The following is a 22,471-nucleotide window of genomic DNA, read 5'->3' on the forward strand; positions in this document are numbered from 1 at the left end:
GACAATATCCAGTCTAATCTCATGATATGGATATAATATTGATACTAGGGATACTCCCGATCCGATTCCGATCATTTGAAATTGGCGTGATCGGCCCTCCGATTTCCGATCACGTGATCGGATCGGGACAACCCTTATCATCAATCAATCAATCCATCCACGATGAGACGTTAGCGCGTGCCGTCTGCTTACCGGTGTATCCAGTGCGACAGTCGCAGCGGTAGTTGTTGGTGAGCTGGACGCAGTTGTGCGTGCCCCGGGGGTCGCAGGGGTTGGACAGACACTCGTTGACGTCGCCTTCGCAGCGCTCCCCCACGTAGCCCAGGGGGCAGGTGCAGTGGTAGCCGCCCACGCGGTCCACGCACTTGCCCTTGTTGAAGCACTTGGGCTCGTTGGTGAAGGGGTCGGTGAAGGGGTTGCAGTCGTCGATGTTGATCTCACAGTGCACGCCTGAGAGGAGAGGAGAGGAGAGGAGAGGAGAGGAGAGGAGAGGAGAGGGCAGGACAAACACACGGTAAGTTTCTGCCGCGGTGGGTTTCCATTTCGAGGACCGTTATTTATTCTGCCTTTGAGCCACGGACGGACCGCCGTTTGATGACATTTAGCCTCTCAGACACAAAACTAATGAATATTTTGTTGTTATTTTGTTGTTTTTGTTGTTGTATGTCCATGCTTTGCCAAAAGTCAATGCTTTTGGCAAACATTTATCAAAATAACAATTCTTCTACATTGTCTAATTGTGTAGACTTCTTGTAAATGAAGCAATGCAGAAGTTTAACAATAATGTGGGGCGGGGGTGGCTCAGGGGTAGAGTTTCCGGATGGTAACCGCAAAGTCGCCAGTTCGAACCCGGGCTCCCCCAGAGTTAGTGTCGAAGTGTCCTTGAGCAAGACACTGAACCCCAAATTGCACCATTTGCAATCCATTTCTTCAGACTTTGTATTGGTTCTTGGCCGAAACACAACAAGACATTGTTGAATTCCGCGAGTCCAAATTTCACCAGCGACGTGTCGGAAGTTGTACTTTTTTTCCCCTGGCAGCAACACAACAACTCCGGCACGTTTGGCTGACCCACAAGACACGCTGCCTTCATGTCCGAGAGGAAAATCAATGGTGTATTTGACAGGTGGGTGGGTCGGTGGGTGGTTTGGGGAGGAGGGGGGGGGGGGATTGAGACGAAATAAAAAGGCGGGTGAGTTTTGCAGACGTGCTCTGGGCAACGTTAAGCCCTAATTAATGAAGCGTGGAGGCGAAAACGAGGGGAGAGCGGAGCAGGGATGGGCAGAGAGAGAGAGAGAGAGGGGAGTGTGTGTGTGTGTGTGTGTGTGTGTGTGTGTGTGTGTGTGTGTGTGTGTGTGTGTGCGGGGGGTCCACTGACCTTGGGTTCCCCGGGGACAGGAGCATTTGTAGGTATTGATCAGGTCAATGCAGGTGCCCCCGTTCTGGCACGGCTGAGAGAAACACTCATTGATTTCGTCCGAGCAGTTGGTCCCCACATACCCTGGCATACACTGAGAGAGAGAGAGAGAGACATAGAGATAGAGAGAGAGAGAGAGAGAGAGAGAGAGAGAGAGAGAGAGAGAGAGAAGAATGACAGACAGAGAAAGACAGATAGACGTGGAAGAAGAAGAAGAGAGAGGGTTCAATCAATGTCCGACATGAAAAGGAAGGCTTGTTTTTGTTTACCTGGCAGTTTTCGGGGGGTTTCCGCGTATCTGCCAAGGCCAGCAGATCTCTTTATTCCGGAGGAGATTAGCATCGGCGAGCAGTGTGTCTTCTACGTATAACCCATTCTGGGCGGGAACCCCTTTTGGTGTTTGAAGCATTATGTTTATACTTTGAAAAACAGCAGATCTACAAGCTCATTGTAGATCTGCTGTTTTTCAAAGCTTGTAGGTCTGCTATTTTTTTTAAATCGTGAAAATGCGGCACAAATCTTTGAATATATATTCTTTCAGAGTTTTTAACTGAAATCTTTGCTTCTGAGGGGTTCCTGGAATAACAATATTTTCAGATGGGGGTCGGTGGCCAATTACATATCATTTTTTGGGGTCCTTGTCCTTGACATGAAATATTGAGCACCGCTGATACAGAAACATGAGGTATTTCAGAAAACTGTCAGGATTTAGAAGACATTTTTTAAATTTCGACGTCAGGCATAAATGGGATAAACAACCCTCTTCATTAGGCAGCCCACTGATGTTGTGAATAAGAAGTAAACAGAAACTAATGGACGTGTGGGAGATGAAAGACTTTGCATGCTGTTTTGCTCCTGAGCATTCTGGACTGAATTCCCTTTGGGTTTGTGATCCCAAAAATCGCCTATACTACTGCACAAAACAAGTTTGAAAAGTGCAAAAATAATGTGGGGCCAATGATATGATTTTCTATTGTTCCTCTCTTATTAAACAAAGACAATAAGCTCACATCAACAACAACAAGCGACAACGTGGCCTTCTTCTCTGCTTATTTCCTGCATTTCTCTGGCACTGGCGCCACGATCTCGCCTAGAGGCCGGGCTGGACGGGAGTGTTTTAATACGAACAGCACGTTTTCCACAGGGCCCATACCTTGCAGGAGTAGCCTCCCAGGAAGTCCGTGCAGGTGGCTCCATTTTGACAGGGGTTGGGGGTGCATTCGTCCACCTGCTGCTCACAGTAGCTGCCCGTGTAGCCCACCTGGCAGTGGCAGATGTGGGTGTAGCCTGCGTCCTTGCACTGGCCCGAGTTACGGCACAAATGAGCCACGTCCACCCCTATAGACGGAGAGGAAGAACGAGGGTAGTGAGTTAGGACTGGAGGGGTCGCCGTCAGGGCAGAAAACAAAAACCTTGTGTTTTCCGAATGGATCCATTGTAGTTATTATTATTTAATCACAAGCTCTTAAAAGGACTACTCACCACTTTTCAACCTATCTTCATAATGATTAGTCCTCATTAATGATCATGATAAAATAGCAAAGCCTATATGTGGCATGCGCCTGGACCACTTGGCCAGCGGGCGCCCCAGGAACAACATATTTTCAGATGGGGGTCAGCAGCCAAAAACATATAATTCTAGGGCTCCTTGACATGACATCCTTGACGTAAGGGGCGGAGGTGGCTCAGGGGTAGAGTGGCCGGATGGTAACCACAAGGTTGCCAGTTCGAACCCGGGCTCCCCCAGGGTTAGTGTCGAAGTGTCCTTGAGCAAGACTCTGAACCCCTAATTGCTCCCGATGTGCTGGTTGGTGCCTTGCATGGTTTCCGTCACCATCGGTGTATGAATGAATGCGTGTGTGAATGGGTGAATGTAATGCACAATCTACGTAAAGCGCCTTGGATAACGGCACTATATAAATGCACCATTTACCATGAAATAATGTGAGCACCACTGATATAGAAACGTAGGTTTTTCATGATTTAGAAGACATTTTTGTAGAATCTGTTCTCAGGTCTAAATGGCTTTAAAACTAGAAGTCAAAAAGCGTTGTGGTCGCCCCCTCTGTCCTACAGGTCATGTTACCACCCCTCTGTCCTACAGGTCATGTTACCTCTCTGTTTGGCCGCCACCTCACAGGACACACTGGGCACGTCGCAGTACAGGCCCGTCCAGCCCGTCCTGCAGTCACAGCTGTAGGTGGTGCCCGTCTGCCAGCAGGCGCCGCCGTTCTTACAGGGCGACGAGTCGCACCAACGCACCAGGTTCTGCAATGGGGGGGGGGGGGGGGGGGGGGGGGGTGAAAGGGTTAATGCACCAGGTTCTGCCATGGGGGGGGAAAGAAAGGGTTCGGTATAGATTTGGTGGAAAAAGTAAGATCAGCTATTTTTTGCTATATTTGAATTGAACTCCTGAATATTTTCTTTTTGCTATTTTTGAATTGGAATCCTGAAAAGTAACATTTTGTTTTCAAATGCCTTTAATTATAGTTAGGTTAACTTTATGAACTAAATATACCGAATACATTGGACATAAAAAAAGAGAATAAGATTTTAATACTAGTATAAGTAATTAAAGTGGGTCATGTTTGCATGTTTGGAATTGTTAACAGCTGAAATCAATAATATATCAGTATTCTGATATTAACCTGAGGGCCACATTAAGGGAAGGTGGGGGGGCCGCATGTGGCCCCCGGGGGCCGCCAGTTGCCCATGTAATGGTCTACCTCCGGTGTAGCCACGCTCTTTAATGTCTACCTGACAGTTGTGTCCGTTGTAGCCGTGCTGTCTAACCCATTCTGGGCGGGAAGCCCTTTTGGTGTTTTAAGCATTATGTTATATTTTAGCTATTGAAAAATAGCAGATCTACCAGCTCATAGCGCGGCACCGAGTGCCGCGCTATGAGCTGGTAGGTCTGCTAAGTTTGAATATACAGTATATTCTTTCAGAGCGAACATTTTTAACTCAAATCTTTGCTTCTGGGGAGGGTCCCTGGAACAACATATTTTCAGATGGGGGTCGGCGGCCAAATACAAATATATTTTTGGGGGTTCTTGACATGAACATGTTTGAGAACGACTGACATAAAAACCTAGGGTTTTTCAGAAAACTGTCATGATTTAGAAGACATTTGTAGAATCGTCCTCAGGTCTAAATGGTCCAAATGTCTACCTGACAGTTGTGTCCGGTGTAGCCGTGCTGTCTAACTACCTGACAGTTGTGTCCGCTGTAGCCGTGCGGGCAGGTGCACTTGTAGGTCCCGTAGCTGTCCTGACACGTGCCTCCGTTCAGGCAGGGCTTGGAGTCACACTCGTTGATGTCGTGCTGGCAGTAGCTGCCGATGAAGCCCGGCGGACAGCGGCACGTGTAGGTGTTGATGCCGTCCATGCAGGTGCCCCCGTTGAAACAGGAGCTGAACAAACAAAGGGAATGAGATGAAGAATCCTTCAGTTCAGTTCAGTTCAGTTCAGTTCAGTTCAGTTCAGTTCAGTTCAGTTCAGTTCAGTTCAGTTCAGTTCAGTTCAATTACATTACATTACATTACATTACATTACATTACATTACATTACATTACATTTTATAAACCCATTTAGGACTGAGACCAGATTCTACAAAATGTCTTAAATGATGACAGTTTTCTGAAAAGGTTTCTATATCAGTGGTTCTCAAACGTGTCAAGGACCCCCAGAAGTACAGTCAGTATATGTATGTGGCCGGTGACCCCCATCTGAAAATATGTTGTTCCAGGGCCTATTCAAAGATTTGCGCCACGTTTTCACAAACTTTCAAAAATAGCAGATCTACAAGCTTGTACAGTCCACACTATATTCTCTGAGTCATTCAGAAAGAGATGAGATGACAGGAGATACTTAGGAGTTTGCTATAACAACTTTTTTTTTTTTTTTGTAAAGATTTTAGACTTCTTTTAAGACATTTCATAGTAGGGGGAAGAGGTTAAAAGCTTGTGGAACAACATACAGTGCCAGGCATGTTCAGAGCCATTTGCTTGGTGAGCACTACTCCACCAGAGGGGGCAGTAGTGGACAAGGAGAAGGGTTTTTTGGGATCAAAGCCCAAGACAGTGAACCTTCTGACCTAAACAGAGTCAGAAGAGGCCAACCTGCACAATGAAGTCAGATGGAGAGATCCATTTGGACCGCTTGCTCTCTTTTAGCTCGTGCACTGTTCCAATTTGATCAACATGGCTTAACCCATTTAGACGCGAGGATGCATCTGTGTCGGCTTATAGCTTTTAACCACTTCAATCATTATTTTAAACTTTTTTGAAAAATCGTGAAAACATGTGTAAATCTTTAAATATATATTCTTTCTTTCTATATTATCACATCTTTGCTTCTAGGGGGGTCCCTGGTACAACATATTTTGAGATGGGGTCGGCACCAAATAGACCCTTATGGGGCTGTAACTCTGAGAGTGTACAAATGGACCCTAACAGGTCCATTTGGTTCCATTTGTATACTCTCAGAGTTAAATTAACATTGATTTTACAATATAAATGGGGGGTCCTAGAGATAGAAATTAACATTAAATGGGGGTCCGTAGACTAATCCGTGTCAAACTGAGGGTCCTTGAAATTAAACGGGTCGAGAATCACTGCCAGAGCCGTAAAAATCTTCTCTTATGGGGGTCCCTGGCATATCATTTCAAATGGGGGTCCGCGGGCTAATTTGGGGGTCCTTCACATGAAAAAGTTTGGGAACCACTGATTTAGAAGACATTTTGTAGAATCTGTCCTCAGGTCTCGGTGCGTTAAAACAAGAGGCGCGCGCGGCACAGTCTGGACTCCACCTCCGCCCTACCTCTATCTCACAGTCTGGACTCCACCTCCGCCCTACCTCTATCTCACAGTCTGGACTCCACCTCCGCCCTACCTCTATCTCACAGTCTGGACTCCACCTCCGCCCTACCTCTATCTCACAGTCTGGACTCCACCTCCGCCCTACCTCTATCTCACAGTCTGGACTCCACCTCCGCCCTACCTCTATCTCACAGTCTGGACTCCACCTCCGCCCTACCTCTATCTCACAGTCTGGACTCCACCTCCGCCCTACCTCTATCTCACAGTCTGGACTCCACCTCCGCCCTACCTCTCGGTACAGTCTGGACTCCACCTCCGCCCTACCTCTATCTCACAGTCTGGACTCCACCTCCACCTACCTCTATCTCACAGTCTGGACTCCACCTCCGCCCTACCTCTATCTCACAGTCTGGACTCCACCTCCACCCTACCTCTATCTCACAGTCTGGACTCCACCTCCGCCCTACCTCTATCTCACAGTCTGGACTCCACCTCCGCCCTACCTCTATCTCACAGTCTGGACTCCACCTCCGCCCTACCTCTATCTCACAGTCTGGACTCCACCTCCGCCCTACCTCTATCTCACAGTCTGGACTCCACCTCCGCCCTACCTCTATCTCACAGTCTGGACTCCACCTCCGCCCTACCTCTATCTCACAGTCTGGACTCCACCTCCGCCCTACCTCTATCTCACAGTCTGGACTCCACCTCCGCCCTACCTCTATCTCACAGTCTGGACTCCACCTCCGCCCTACCTCTATCTCACAGTCTGGACTCCACCTCCGCCCTACCTCTATCTCACAGTCTGGACTCCACCTCCGCCCTACCTCTATCTCACAGTCTGGACTCCACCTCCGCCCTACCTCTATCTCACAGTCTGGACTCCACCTCCGCCCTACCTCTATCTCACAGTCTGGACTCCACCTCCGCCCTACCTCTATCTCACAGTCTGGACTCCACCTCCGCCCTACCTCTATCTCAGTCTGGACTCCACCTCCGCCCTACCTCTATCTCACAGTCTGGACTCCACCTCCGCCCTACCTCTATCTCACAGTCTGGACTCCACCTCCGCCCTACCTCTATCTCACAGTCTGGACTCCACCTCCGCCCTACCTCTATCTCACAGTCTGGACTCCACCTCCGCCCTACCTCTCGGTACAGTCTGGACTCCACCTCCGCCCTACCTCTATCTCACAGTCTGGACTCCACCTCCACCTACCTCTATCTCACAGTCTGGACTCCACCTCCGCCCTACCTCTATCTCACAGTCTGGACTCCACCTCCACCCTACCTCTATCTCACAGTCTGGACTCCACCTCCGCCCTACCTCTATCTCACAGTCTGGACTCCACCTCCGCCCTACCTCTATCTCACAGTCTGGACTCCACCTCCGCCCTACCTCTATCTCACAGTCTGGACTCCACCTCCGCCCTACCTCTATCTCACAGTCTGGACTCCACCTCCGCCCTACCTCTATCTCACAGTCTGGACTCCACCTCCGCCCTACCTCTATCTCACAGTCTGGACTCCACCTCCGCCCTACCTCTATCTCACAGTCTGGACTCCACCTCCGCCCTACCTCTATCTCACAGTCTGGACTCCACCTCCGCCCTACCTCTATCTCACAGTCTGGACTCCACCTCCGCCCTACCTCTATCTCACAGTCTGGACTCCACCTCCGCCCTACCTCTATCTCACAGTCTGGACTCCACCTCCGCCCTACCTCTATCTCACAGTCTGGACTCCACCTCCGCCCTACCTCTATCTCACAGTCTGGACTCCACCTCCGCCCTACCTCTATCTCACAGTCTGGACTCCACCTCCGCCCTACCTCTATCTCACAGTCTGGACTCCACCTCCGCCCTACCTCTATCTCACAGTCTGGACTCCACCTCCGCCCTACCTCTATCTCACAGTCTGGACTCCACCTCCGCCCTACCTCTATCTCACAGTCTGGACTCCACCTCCGCCCTACCTCTATCTCACAGTCTGGACTCCACCTCCACCCTACCTCTATCTCACAGTCTGGACTCCACCTCCACCTACCTCTCGGTGCAGTCGGGCGTGTTGTTCTCGCAGTGGATGCCGCTGAAGCCCGGCGGGCAGGTGCAGGTGTAGCTGTTGACGCAGTCCGTGCAGTTGGCGCCGTTCTTGCACGGGTTGCTCTCGCACTCGTTGATGTCCTCCTCGCACTCGGTGCCGCGGAAGCCCGGCGGGCAGGTGCACATGAAGCCGTTCACCTCGTCTTTGCAGAGGCCCCCGTTGCTGCACGGGTCTGGATGAGAAAAGGAGATGTGGGGGGTTAGCCGTTAACTAGCTTAGCTCAGTCTTATACCCGAATACGGTTTGTTGAGCACCCACCCAGCACACAATGGGGTTTGGTGAGCTTTTGTTTTGAGCTACTATATATCCTCCAAGATCTCTAAAGTGACGTGGCAGATATGGATGTGATGGCGGATAAGTGTCAGAACTATCAGGGGCTTCTATCAGTCAGTGACCATGAAGGAAAGGAGGTATGGGAACTATCAGGGGCTTCTATCAGTCAGTGACCATGAAGGAAAGGAGGTATGGGAACTATCAGGGGCTTCTATCAGTCAGTGACCATGAAGGAAAGGAGGTATGGGAACTATCAGGGGCTTCTATCAGTCAGTGACCATGAAGGAAAGGACGTATGGGAAAGAGGAGGCCTAATTTTCGACAAAATAATAAAGAAAATGTGTCAAATGGTAAATGGTGCATTTATATAGCGCCTTTATGCAAGGTGCTTAAAATAGTGCATTACATTCACCCATTCACACACACATTCATACACCGATGGCGGCGGAAGCCATGCAAGGTACCAACCAGCACATCGGGAGCAATCTGGGGTTCAGTGTCTTGCCCAAGGACACTTTGACATGTGGACAGGAGGAGCCGGGATTCGAACCGCCGACCCATGGATCATTGGATGACCTGCTCTACCTCCTGAGCCACAGCCGCCTGTCACATTGCCTTGCAACGTATTCGTGTGCATTAGCCCACTGGTTCTCAACCTAAACTAACTAACTAACTAACTAACTAACCTAAAGTCCGGGGACCACCAGGCGTGTAAAATGGACACACACACAGGCCTGTAACTCAAGCCATTTGTAGACTCATAAAACATTTTGACCGAATGGGCGCTCTTGCGCCTAATGCATGTCAAACTGGGTGTCCTTGCAATGAAAAGGGTAGAGAATGCCTGCATTAGCCCTTACTGGGTGTGCAGTCGTCGACGTCGGTCTCGCAGTTGCGTCCGCTGTAGCCCGGCCTGCAGCCGCAGTGGTAGTCTCCCATGGCGTTCTGGCAGGTGGCGCCGTTGCGACAGGGGTTCTTCACGCACTCGTTGATGTCCACCTCGCAGGTTTGACCTACAGGAGGTGGTCGAGAGGACAGATTAGGGCTCGTCACCTTTTAGTTGCACATTAAGGATCCTGTGTCCAGCATCGCAGAAGTAAACACAGGCAGCTCTCGATGTTAACACAATCTATGCCAACCTCGAGATATCTCGTGAATAGCTATTTAATTCATACAGTATATGCCAATCACGAGATTACGAGATTTGATTAGAGAGAATTAATCCAGCTTTAAAAAAATATATATATATACCTTTTTGCACAGACGCATGCACGCGGCCATTAGTGGTTTTTAGTGCTCAGAATGGGATAAAGTACCATGTTGGGATCTCAATAAAACAATAATTCAAGGTCGCACTAAGCATAATAATAGTCCGATCGGCAGCCGTGAGCGAGACTGGCGCAGCAATGGAGGACAATCACTTCCGGGTCGGCCGGATGAGGACTCTTCTTCTCCGTTTATTCATTTCAAGCACGTTTACTGGCACTAGCCTCACGTCACCCATGGGAACAACTAAGAGGGATCGTGTTAAGATGACATGAATGCGTCTGGAACCGAGTGGACCCAAATTGGTTTCATTTGAACAGTCTTAGTCGAAAATGGCCAATCTCCAAGTTCTCAACGTGAGCTTGTGCTACTTTCCTAGCGTGCTTACCTCCAGCACGCTAGGGCTCATGTGGTTAAATCAGTGGTTCCCAAAGTGGCCCCTAGGGGTCCTTGGGAGAGTTCCAGGGGGTCCCCAGCTAAATGATAGTTAGGAACCAAATGGTCCATTTGGTTCCATTTGTACACTCTGTACTGAGTTAAATTAACTTCGATTTTACAATATAAATTGGGGTCCCAGAGATGGGGGTCCCAGAGATAGAAATGCCATTAAATGGGGGTCCATAGCCTAATTCAGGTCAAACCTAGGACCCTTGAAATGAAAGTGGTTGAGAATCACTGCTAGAGCCGTAAAGATCTTCTCTTATGGGAGTCCCTGGCGTATCTCTTCAAATGGGGGTCCGTGGGCTAACGAGTGTCAATTTGGGGGTCCCTGGCATGAAAAGGTTTGGGAACCACTGGGTTAAAATAACACCAAGGCTTTTTGCTGTGATTCCTCTTACCTTGCCATCCGTCGGGGCAGACACAGGAGAAGCTCTCGTAATCCTCAGACTCCTTACACACGCCTCCGTTCTTGCAGGGTTTGGGGCTGCACGGGGCTAGCAGGGTCTCGCAGTTTTCTCCTACGCAAAGGATTAAAACCAAAACATTAACATTTCTGTTATGCCGTCCCAATCTGTGATTTGTGAAACAAAAGTGAAAGGAGTGAAACAGCGTGAGAGGAAAGATCCCTGGGGTTTCTTTTTTTAAATGTTTTTTTTTTGCGGCTTTCGTCTTTATTTTATATTTTTTATAGAGGGACAGACAGTAAGCTGACAGGAAATGGGGAGAGAGATGGGGGGGAAGACATGCAGTAAAGGCCGTCGGGATCGGGAGTCGAACCCGCGGCACACTGCCAGACTCGGGCTACCGGCCAAGGTGCTTGGACCGCTGAGCCACGGCCCAGGCCGACCCCTGGGGTTTTATGGAAGATTTCTTTCTGAACATAAATTTACAATTGCAATAGAATGTGAATTCTGTTGCTAGTTTGACCCATTCTAATAATTCTTTAATCTCATGAAAATGATTGTAATCAGTCTGAGAACGTTAATCCACGGCTACAGCACAGACACACGCGCAGGCCACACATGCATTATCACACACCAACCCCTATAGTAATTGTGAACACGCCAAAAAAAGAACCTGATCTCAACTATTATTGTTTTTCATTCGACAGGCCGGGGCTATCACGGCGTGGAAACCGTGAGCTCGGGCGATAACCTGACCCACAAAGATAGAAACCTCCTCCAGTGGCGCATCGGATCGTCATTCAAATCAGTCCTATCAGAAACGTGCGGAGAGAGCCCAGAGAGGCTCCGTGGGTTTAAAGAGGCCCTGCCTGGCCTGCCCGAGACGTTTCCCTATCTGTTTCCACAACACCCGCCTCGCACAGGAAGCCGGCTCCGCTTTCCGGCCATTGTCAAACCCATTTGCTGTTCTGTGAGACAGGAAGCAGGCAAACAGGAAATGTGTCAAAGCTGCTGTTCCCACCCCGTCACCAGCAAGAGCCCGTTATTATGCGAGAGCGGCCTGTAGATTTCTTTCCCCCCACCCGAAAAAAACATTTGGTTTATTTAAAAAAAATTAAAAAAAAAGACAGAAAAAAGAAGGATAACGGTTTGGCCCTACGGCGTTCCATCATTATCTGTTTTGTCCAATAATAATAATAAGAGAGAGGGGAGGACGCCAAAGGTTGGAGGGAAAATGTTTTCATGCTTTGTTATCAGGAATACCAGCGAAGACTCACAGAGTCAATAAAAGGCTTCGGGGACTTACAGCCATGGAAAGTAACTATAAGCACATTTACTAGTACTGTACATTCTGGGCGGGAACCCCTTTTGGGGTTTATAGCATTATGTTATACTTTAGCTATTGAAAAATAGCAGATCTACAAGCTCTTAGCGCGGCACGCTACGAGCTTGTAGATCTGCTATTTAAAAAAAAGATTGTGACAATGTGGCGCAAATCTTTGAATATATATATTCTTTCAGAGCGTTTTTAACTCAAAGCTTTGCTTCTGGGGGGTCCTTGGAACAACATATTTTCAGATGAGGGTCCGCGGCCAAATACAGATAATACTGGTGGTCCTTGACATGGAAAAGGTTGAGCACCACTAACATAGAAATCTTTTTCAGAATCGTCCTCAGGTCTAAATGGGTATAAATGCGATTTTGAGGTACCTTTACTACTTTACTACTGTTCAGTACTTTTCTATACTACTCCACTACATCTCAGAGGCAAATATTATACTTTTTACTTCACTACAATTATATGAAAACTTTAGTTACCAGTTTATTTGCAGGATTTTAGTGTATTATTACGAAACGAATGAGTCCCTATTTTATTATTCGGCTTTTTCGAAAGTAGCCAAGCTACTTTACAAGCAAGCGATGCAATACATTGTGAGCTTGTAGTGCTTGTAACTAACTTGTTACATGACTGTTCTTATTGGTTTTACTTGTTTTTCTAATAAAGTTGTTCCCCCCCCCCACCCCCCCCCCCCGGCCCCCACACATGTAAAGTGTCTTTGGGTATTAGAAAAGCGCTATATAAGTCCCATATATTATTGTTGTAGTGCTGCTATTTTCGAAAAGGTTTGACAAATATTCGAAATATTTAACTTTTGAGTATATTCTGATGCTTTCTTGAATACAGGCCTTTTACTTGTAACAGAGTATTTATTATTCTCTGTTACAAGTAATATCGTCAGTACTTGTAAGGGTGCACTCACACGGTTAATGCAATTCTCTGTGCTCGTTGGGTGTTGTGTCATGGCCGCCCAGCGGCCCAATGCATTTCCAATGGAGGTCACATGGTTTGACCCAACATTGTGTTGTGTGAGGGGAGGGGCGCAGTCGTCAGAGAATTGCATGAAAGGTGTGAGCTCAGCCTTAGGGTGCACTCACACGGTTCATGCAATTCTCTGTGCTCGTTGGGTGTTGTGTCATGGCCGCCCAGCGGCCCAATGCATTTCCAATGGAGGTCACATGGTTTGACCCAACATTGTGTTGTGTGAGGGGGAGGGCGAAAGAGGGGGAGGGCGCACGACTGCGCCCCTCCCCCTCACACAACACAATGTTGGGTCAAACCATGTGACCTCCATTGGAAATGCATTGGGCCGCTGGGCGGCCATGACACAACACCCAACGAGCACAGAGAATTGCATGAACCGTGTGAGTGCACCCTAAGGCTGAGCTCACACCTTTCATGCAATTCTCTGTGCTCGTTGGGTGTTGTGTCATGGCCGCCCAGCGGCCCAATGCATTTCCAATGGAGGTCACATGGTTTGACCCAACATTGTGTTGTGTGAGGGGGAGGGGCGCAGTCGTGCGCCCCTCCCCCTCACACAACACAATGTTGGGTCAAACCATGTGACCTCCATTGGCAATACATTGGGCGGCCATGACACAACACAACATGCATCCAACGAGCATCCAACGAGCACAGAATTGCATGAAAGGTGTGAGCTCAGCCTTAGTCAGTGGTGGAAAGTACTTTACTTGAGTATTTCCAATTTCCAATACTTTTACTTCTACTCCACTACGTCTCAGAGGCAAATATTGTACTTTTACTCCACTACAATTATTTGAAAACTTTAGAAACTAGTTACTTTGGAGATTTTAATTTTGATTAGAAAACATTAACCACTTCAGCCCTATACATTTCAGCCATTTGAGAATAGCCGATCTACAATGCTTGCGACGCATTGTGAGCTTGTAGATCAGCTATTTTCAATATATTTTGTACACATTTTGAACTTGTGAAATGGCACATTCTGCACAATGAGTACTTTTACTTTTAGTACTTTAAGTATATTTTGATGCCGATACTTTTGTACTTTTACTCAAGTACATTTTCAATGCTTCAATGCGTACTTTTACTTGTGACTAAGTACAGTAAATTGCAGTATTGGTACTTTTACTTAAGTAAACCAATTGAGTATTTCTCCACCACTGTTGTAAGTACATCTGAGTACTTCTTCCACCACCAACACCACCACCGGACACTAGGGCATTAAGCAACTAGTCGACTAGTTTACTAGTCGACTAGTTTACTAGTCGACTAGTTTACTAGTCGACTAGTAAATCCACTAGTTGACCTTGTTGGTACTAGTTGACTAGTTGATAAGAAAAAAAAACCTTTTTTTTGTTTTTTTCCCGATTTTGTAGGCCTCAAGATCAGGTAGATTATAGTTATAGTCACCATGTACACAGTTTTTCAATGTACAAATATTTATAAAAAAAAAAAGAAAAATTGTATTTCTTTAATTTATTTTACTTTTTTTTTTACATAATAGGTAGTTAAACAACTAGTCGACTAGTCGACTAGTAAACTAGGCAACTAGTCAACTAGTAAAAATGACTAGAAGTGAATGCCCTACCGCAGGGGTTCTCAACGTTTTTGGCCGGGGACCCCCGGAAATGCTTTGGCAATGTCTCGGACCCCCGCCCCGCCCCCTCCCGACCCCCAATATAAATTGACTGCTACAATAACCTTAAACCATTTTGGGCGGGAACCCCTTTTGGTGTTTTAGCATTGTTATAATTTAGCTATTGAAAAATAGCAGATCTACAAGCTCATAGCGCGCCACCGAGTGGCGCGCTACGAGCTTGTAGGTCTGCTATTTTTGAAAAATCGTGAAAATAAAATTTAATAATTTGGGGACCCCCTAAAATAATTTGGCGACCCCCCGAGGGGTCGCGACCCACGGGTTGAGAACCCCTGCCCTACCGGACACTCAAAGGCTATGGAGGAAGTCTTGCTGCTGAACTTTGCCTGAAGGCTACTTTCACGTCGGACCGAGGCACGTTTCTGTTGTGACTTAACCCATTTAGACCAGAGGCCGATTTTTTTTAAAAGGCTTCTAAATCCAGTTTTCTGAAAGAAACAGTTTTCTGAAAACCCTTGTTTCTATGTCAGCGGTGCTCAACCTTTTTCATGTCAAGGACCCCCAGATTATCTGTAATTTGGCCACGGACCCCCCATCTGAAAATATGTTGTTCCAGAAGCAAAGGTTTGAGTTAAAACCGTTCGCTCTGAAAGAATATATTCAAAGATTTGCGCCACTTTTTCAAGATTTTTCAAAAAAAATAGCAGATCTACAAGCTCATAGCGCAGCACCGAGTGCTGCGCTACGAGCTTGTACATCTGCTATTTTTCAACAGCTGTAGTTTAAAAATAATGGTTAAAGTGGTTAAAAGCTATACGGTGACACAGACGCGTCCTCAGGTCTCAATTGGTTAACCCATTCAGGCCTGACGTCGAAATTAAAAAAAAAAAAGTTTTCTAAATCATGACAATTTTCGGAAAGATTTGAGGCACATTTTAACGATTTTTCAAAAATAGCAGACCTACAAGTTCATAGCGCGCCACTCGGTGGCGCGCTATGAGCTTGTAGATCTGCTATTTTTCAATAGCTAAATTATAACAATGTTTAAAACACCAAAAGGGGTTCCCGCCCCAAAATGGGTTAATGGTTAATGTGGTTAAACGCTAACGTGACATGGATGCGTTCCAGGTCTCAATGGGTTAAAGCGTCTGGACGCGTTCCCAGAGAGGAAATGCCTGTGCTGGAGGTGGCTGTACGGACTGGACAGGCATGTGGATAATATTGTCATACCGGTGTAGGGCAGAATGCAGTTGCACTTGTAGCCGGCCACGTCGTCGATGCAGGTGCCCTGGTTGAGGCAGGGGTTGGAGGCGCATTCGTTGATGTTGGTCTGGCAGCTTGGCCCTATAGGGTGGTTCAGGAAGGTTCATGTTAATCCATCACACGTTTTTAACACATTGAGAGCCCACGCAAAACTGCCCAAAAATCACTTTCACCTAGAAAATCCATTCACATTTTTTATAATTCAGCTGACTGTGGAGACACATGCTGGAACTTTTTACTTTGAAATGTTTTATAGTTTCTGAGTTATTTAATTTAAACGTAAAACGTAAAAAAATATATATATATATATATATTTTTTTTTCAAAGACGTCCACAGACGTCTTGGGCTCTGCCCGTGCGGCAATACCAAAGATGTCCACAGACGTCTTGGGCACAAAATGTGTTAAGAAAGAAAGAATGTTGTCAATAATTGTCAAAAGAAAGGATATTATTGTCAATTGCCCACCCTAGACCCCCGACTCTAACATTGCTGCTTGAAACCGCAAGGCCCAAATCGTCTGTTTCATCAACTTTAACAGACAACGTAAACGTCAACGAGCAACATGATGAGACACGGCTAACAGCTCTAACTCAAATGGATTGGTTTTTTTTGTCAACGATATAATGGTGGCGTGACGTGTCAAGAGGCGTGACCATATATGGAGGTGTGATGTCACGAGGCGTGACCATATATGGAGGCGTGATGTCATGAGGCGTGACCATATACTGTATGGAGGTTGTGGGGTGACTAACTGTCAGACGGGAGATGCAGGTTTTCACGGTAAATGCAACTAGTGTGCGTAAGGCGTGATGTCACGAGGCGTGACCATATATGGAGGCGCGACGTCATGAGGCGTGACCATATATGGAGGTGTGATGTCACGAGGCGTGACCATATATGGAGGTGTGATGTCACGAGGCGTGACCATATTATATGGAGGTGTGATGTCACGAGACGTGACCATATATGGAGGTGTGATGTCACGAGACGTGACCATATATGGAGGTGTGATGTCACGAGGCGTGACCATATATGGAGGTGTGATGTCACGAGGCGTGACCATATTATATGGAGGTGTGATGTCACGAGACGTGACCATATATGGAGGTGTGATGTCACGAGACGTGACCATATATGGAGGTGTGATGTCACGAGGCGTGACCATATATGGAGGCGTGATGTCACGAGACGTGACCATATATGGAGGTGTGATGTCACGAGACGTGACCATATATGGAGGTGTGATGTCATGAGGCGTGACCATATATGGAGTTGTGGGGGTGACGTACTATCTAACTGACGGACGGGAGATGCAGGTTTTCAAGCAGGTAAATGCGACAACGTGCGGTCGCAACTAGTGTGCGTAAACGTGCAGACACTGACCCGTGAAGCCCATGCGGCAGGTGCAGACGTATCCGCTGGTCATGTCCTTGCAGGTCCCTCCGTTCATGCAGGGGTTGGACTCGCACTCGTTGTTGTTGATGTCACAGTTCTTGCCGCTCCAGCCAGAGTCACAAAGACACTTGTAGCTGAGGAGGAGGAGGAGGATGAGGAGGAGGAGGGGGAGGAGGAGGAGGAGGAGGATGAGGAGGAGGAGGAGGGGGAAGAGGAGGAGGAGGAGGGGGTCAAATACTCCACAGATTAACCACTTAAACTCTTCGATAGCTGCTGTATGAGTAAAGCATGCTGAACTCAACCTGAGCGGTTGCCATAGTGCAGAGACAGGAACTCACCCGTTGACCTTGTCCTCACAGTGGCCGTGGATGCACGGGTTGCTGAGGCACTCGTTGACCTGGGGGGAGTTGAGGTGGGCAACAGTTAAAAAAAAACGATAATTTGATAGCGAGATAATTGATTAATAAATAATAATCCATCCTGATTTGGGGGTATGTCAATATAGGTGAACATTTTCAAAAAACACGTTTCACGTATTGAAAATAGCTGATCTATATTAGCGCTCACAACGCTTCACAGTTGTCTTCACACATCTGCCATTTTCATTATTTTTGCACGACACTGTGCGACAAAGTATTAGTATACATTGTGTGACAAACTATAAAATAGGGCTTCTTTATTGATATATACAGAATATATAGACAGAATTGACAGAATAAGCACCATAAGCAGAACATGGCTACCTGGGCGGAGCAGGTGGGGTCGTGGTAACCTACCTGGGCGGAGCAGGTGGGGTCGTGGTAACCTTCCGGGCAGGCACAGACGAAGGTGTTGATCCCGTCGATGCAGGTGCCACCGTTGTGGCACGGGTTGATGGCACACTCGTCGATGTTGATGTTACACATGGTGCCTGGTGGAACACGACACGTGGTCGGAAAAAAGTACTCAAATGTTTTACTTTAAAAAAAATGTCTTCCAAATCCTAACAGTTTTCTGAAAAACCTATGTTTCTATGTCAGTGCTTCTGATAAACCTATGTTTCTATGTCAGTGGTTCTGATAAACCTATGTTTCTATGTCAGTGGTTCTGGTCATCGCCATGAAGGCTTGTGGTAGACATTTTTGTCGAAATTCCATTTTTGCCAGACATACAAAATTAGTGGACATTAATATCACCAGAAACACATGAATAGATAGCCCTGAATGACCACAACAGGTCTGTAACTCTGAGAGTGTTCAAATGGAACCAAATGGACCCGTAAGGGTCCATTTGGTTCCATTTGAACACTCTCAGAGTTAAGGGGGTCTTTGCAAATAAAACCTTTGAGAACCACTAGTACTAGTTTGACTGCTAATGTGCCATATTGTCGTAGTAAATAATAATAATAATAATAATAAAACTTTATTTGTATAGCACCTTTCATGACATGAAATGCAGCTCAAAGTGCTTTACACAAAAAAGAAAAGAAAGGCAGGGCATAAACAATACAGTGAGGACATGAATACATTTTTTTTTAAAAGACAAATAAATCAATTAAAAGCAAGGGTGTAAAAGTGGGTCTTGAGCTGAGCTTAAAAAATGTCTACAGAGGCTGCCTGTCGAAGGTACAGTGGGAGTTTGTTCCACGCCGTCGGCCCGTAGAAGCAAAAAGCTGCTTCCCCGTATTTTTTAGTTGCCATTTTTTTAGGCAAAGCGAGCAGGCCAGCAGTGGAAGACCTTAATAAGTGTCATACATAAACTGAAGGAGACTTGGCTTTCAATAATTGGGGCTTATGATCAAAATAAGAACATCATAATGGTGTGTAAAACGGAAAATCAAAAATGTTGCCACGGACAATGTTGGTGACCCCTGTTCACAACAACGACAACAACAACAACAAAGACATTGCGGTAACATCTGTCAACAGCAAGCAGAAAACATGAACAATCATTCTGAAATAGCACAAAACTAAACATAAAAGCCACACACAGACGCACACACACACACACGCACATACGCACACACGCACACACGCGCACAGAACCACCTATACCATTTCACGATAACAGTATCCATTCACAGAGAGAACATGAGGGCTTTTTAAGTCGCCTTTTGTCGGCCACTTGAAGCACTGACGCCATTCAGGCAGGTGCCACCGAGTACATAAAGACCACCCCACTCCATTTTAAAGCAGGGACGGGCTCCCAACCTTTTAAGAGCTCAACTTTCAGGAATCTTTTGAGGGAATCTTTTCTCCTGCTCAGATCCCCGGTGACCATGTGTGTCAATGTGAGTATGTGTGTGTGTGCGCTCGCGCACCTGTGTGTGTGTGTGTGTGTGTGTCCGTGCGTGCGTGTGCATGTGTTCCTCCTTTGTGTGCGAGGGCAGCTTGCGTGTTCCTAGAACAGCGACAGGTTGGGGACAAGGGAGGGGTTTTGGAAAGTGACACCGGCGGCCGGGCCCCGGAGGAGCGTGCTCCTCTCGCTCGCCATCTGTCACCCCTCCCTCTTCAGGCCCACACTCCGCCAGGCCATGCCTCCCGTCCCGTCCCCCCCGGTCCCCCCCTCCCTCCCCCCCTTTTGTCTCCACCGTCACCTGAGAAACCTGATGAGGGAGCGCCACACGGTTACCCTCTAGCTTAACCCATTTAGACCCGACGTCGAAATAGAAAAAATGTCCTGTAAATCAGCGGTTCCCAAAGTGGGGTCCGCGGACCCCTAGGGGTATGCGGCGCATAGCCAGGGGGTACCCGAAATAATTCCCAGATTATTATTATTATTATTTTTTTTTTTAACTTTTTTTAACATTAAAATTATGTTTATCTACGTGGTCATTTCTGCCAAGTTGCGCAATAAACGTATTTTTCTGTGTTGTTCATTGTGTTTCTCCCATGTTTGCTTTGGGCCAATAGCTGACATGATTACTAAAACTACAACATCAGTCAACCTGTCGTGACCCCAAACAGTAACAGCAGGACGCATGCTGCAGAAACAACAAAAAGACTCAGGACACTTGAAAGGTTTCTGCGGCCGCTTCAGATGAGGGGGTACCTGGAAAAATGTCTACCCCAAAAGGGGTACCTGGTCCAAAAAAGTTTGGGAACCCCTGCTGTAAATCCTGACAGTTTTCTGGAATGTACTCATGTTTCTATGTCAGTGGTGCTCAATATTTCATGTCAAGGACACCCCAGAATTATGTGTAATTGGCCACTGACCCCCAACTGAAAACATGTTGTTCCAACTTCCAGGGACCTCACCAGAAGCATTTGAGGTAAAAAAGTTCGCTCAGAAAGATATATATATTCAAAGGTTTACGCCGCATTTTCACGATTTTTCAAAAATAGCAGACCTAAAAGCTCGTAGCGCGGCACTCGGTGCCGCGCTATGAGCTTGTAGATCTGCTATTTTTCAATAGCTAAAGCATAACATTATGCTTAAAACACCAAAAAGGGTTCCCGCCCAAAATGGGTTAAATCACTTCTGCTGGTGGCACATAGGCCTCGGTGCACGGTACACATGATTTGAGACGCAGAAGGGTACAGGCTTTAGTTCCGACACTATTATTGGTCCGACAGTCATTAGACCGCCAACCTACCTCTCAAACCCTAACCTAACCATAACCGCAAGCACGGGAGCAGCGCATGTTCGAGCGCTAGTCCGACCGTTCGTTGTTCCCGCATGTCGGACTAATGCTCTGTCGGAAATGACCATCGGATCCCGACGCAGAAGCAAGAGGGCGCCAAACCAAACGCCCTGCACAGCGAATTTGTATTCATTTAACACACGAAAAGTTGGCCCAGAAGGGTCCGATTTTAGCAGCTTTTGTGAACCAAGACGTCCCCACGCGTCTTTCTTTACAATTAATTACACCCGTACTAGAAGGTGTCATCTCAGGTACTTACCACTGTAGCCTGGCTCACAGGCACACTCGTAGCCATTGATCCGGTCAAGGCAGGTCCCATAGTCACAGGGGTTGCTCTTGCAGTCGTCGATGTTGATTTCACAGTTCACGCCTGGGGAGGAGGAGGAGGGGAATGAGGGTCTGGATGAACGAACCAAAGATTCCGGACAACTACATGTGCGTGCGTTATAATGGTAAATGGTGCATTTATATAGCGCTTTTATCCAAAGTGCTTTACATAGATGTCATGTGCATTACATTCACACACACATTCACACAGCCGATGCTGGAGGAAACCATGCAAGGCACCAACCTGCACATCAGGAGCAATTAGGGGTTCTGTCAGTGTCTTGCTCAAGGACACTAACTCTGGGGGGAAGCCTGGGATCCAAACTGGGAACTTCACGGTTCCCTTCCAGCTGCTGTACCGAACCACTCCACCCCTGAGCCACTACTGGTGCATTCAATTAATCGATATGGCAATATATTGATCGACAATCCGGACGATAGGTGAATCGATCGAGAGGCTGCTGTATCGATACAGCAATAAACGGCAATGAATTATCTGGTACCACAGTGTGTGTGTGTGTGTGTGTGTGTGCGTGCGTGCGTGCGTGCGTGCGTGCGTGCGTGCGGTCCCCCTCCCTACCTGTGGTGCCCTTGGGGCAGAGGCAGACGTAGGCGTTCTCGCGGTCCTGGCAGGTGCCTCCGTTGCGGCAGGGCTGGCTCAGGCACTCATTGATGTTGGTCTCACACAGGCGCCCGGCGTACCCGGGGTGGCAGTGGCAGCTGAACGACGCCAGGCCGTCCGTGCACACGCCGTAGTGACACGGGTCCGAGTGGCATTCGTCCACGTCCGTCTCGCAGTGCCTCCCGGTGTAGCCTTGTTTTGGGATGGAAAAAGTCAAATAAGCAAAATGCTACCAATGCTGCGATGTGCCGTAGAAGTACTTTGTTACAAGTAAAAAGGACGGACATTCGACATTTACCTGAGTAAAAGTACAAAAAGTACTTAAAGTACAAATTGTTTTTAAGTTATGCAAAATTGTCCCAATTCAAATTTCAAATATCTTTTGAAAATAGCTGAAACGTATCATAGGGTTTGAAGTGGTGACTGTATGTTTTTTAATAATATACAAAGAAACTCAGTTGTCAAATAATTTTAGTGGAGTGACAGTACAATATTTTTTTCCACCCTAAAACATGATCATCAGGTCTTATTGTTATATAAGGAGGTATAATTTATTTAAAAAAAGTGTACAGTATTTGTTAAAATGTTGTTTTTATGT

The 22,471-nt window shown here is 47.1% G+C and overlaps 1 protein-coding gene across 1 annotated transcript in view; it reads right to left on the minus strand.

Moving 5' to 3' along the window:
- The window catches only part of LOC306934029 (neurogenic locus notch homolog protein 1-like), an 84,177-nt gene that overhangs the window by 18,597 nt on the left and 43,109 nt on the right, over positions 1–22,471 (minus strand). The window contains exons 10-23 of the mRNA XM_079516445.1: positions 21,832–22,102; positions 21,184–21,294; positions 18,079–18,212; positions 17,641–17,699; positions 17,291–17,436; positions 15,874–15,987; positions 10,718–10,837; positions 9,473–9,625; positions 8,283–8,511; positions 4,628–4,829; positions 3,532–3,685; positions 2,571–2,755; positions 1,379–1,511; positions 193–450 (exon numbers count right to left, since the gene is read on the minus strand). Of these exons, the coding sequence (XP_079372571.1) occupies positions 193–450; positions 1,379–1,511; positions 2,571–2,755; positions 3,532–3,685; positions 4,628–4,829; positions 8,283–8,511; positions 9,473–9,625; positions 10,718–10,837; positions 15,874–15,987; positions 17,291–17,436; positions 17,641–17,699; positions 18,079–18,212; positions 21,184–21,294; positions 21,832–22,102 (2,269 nt within the window). The remainder of the gene's footprint in view (positions 1–192; positions 451–1,378; positions 1,512–2,570; positions 2,756–3,531; positions 3,686–4,627; positions 4,830–8,282; positions 8,512–9,472; positions 9,626–10,717; positions 10,838–15,873; positions 15,988–17,290; positions 17,437–17,640; positions 17,700–18,078; positions 18,213–21,183; positions 21,295–21,831; positions 22,103–22,471) is intronic.

This window comes from Electrona antarctica (genome assembly GCF_951216825.1).
Source record: "Electrona antarctica genome assembly, chromosome: 12".
NCBI classification, from domain to species: Eukaryota; Metazoa; Chordata; class Actinopteri; order Myctophiformes; family Myctophidae; genus Electrona; species Electrona antarctica.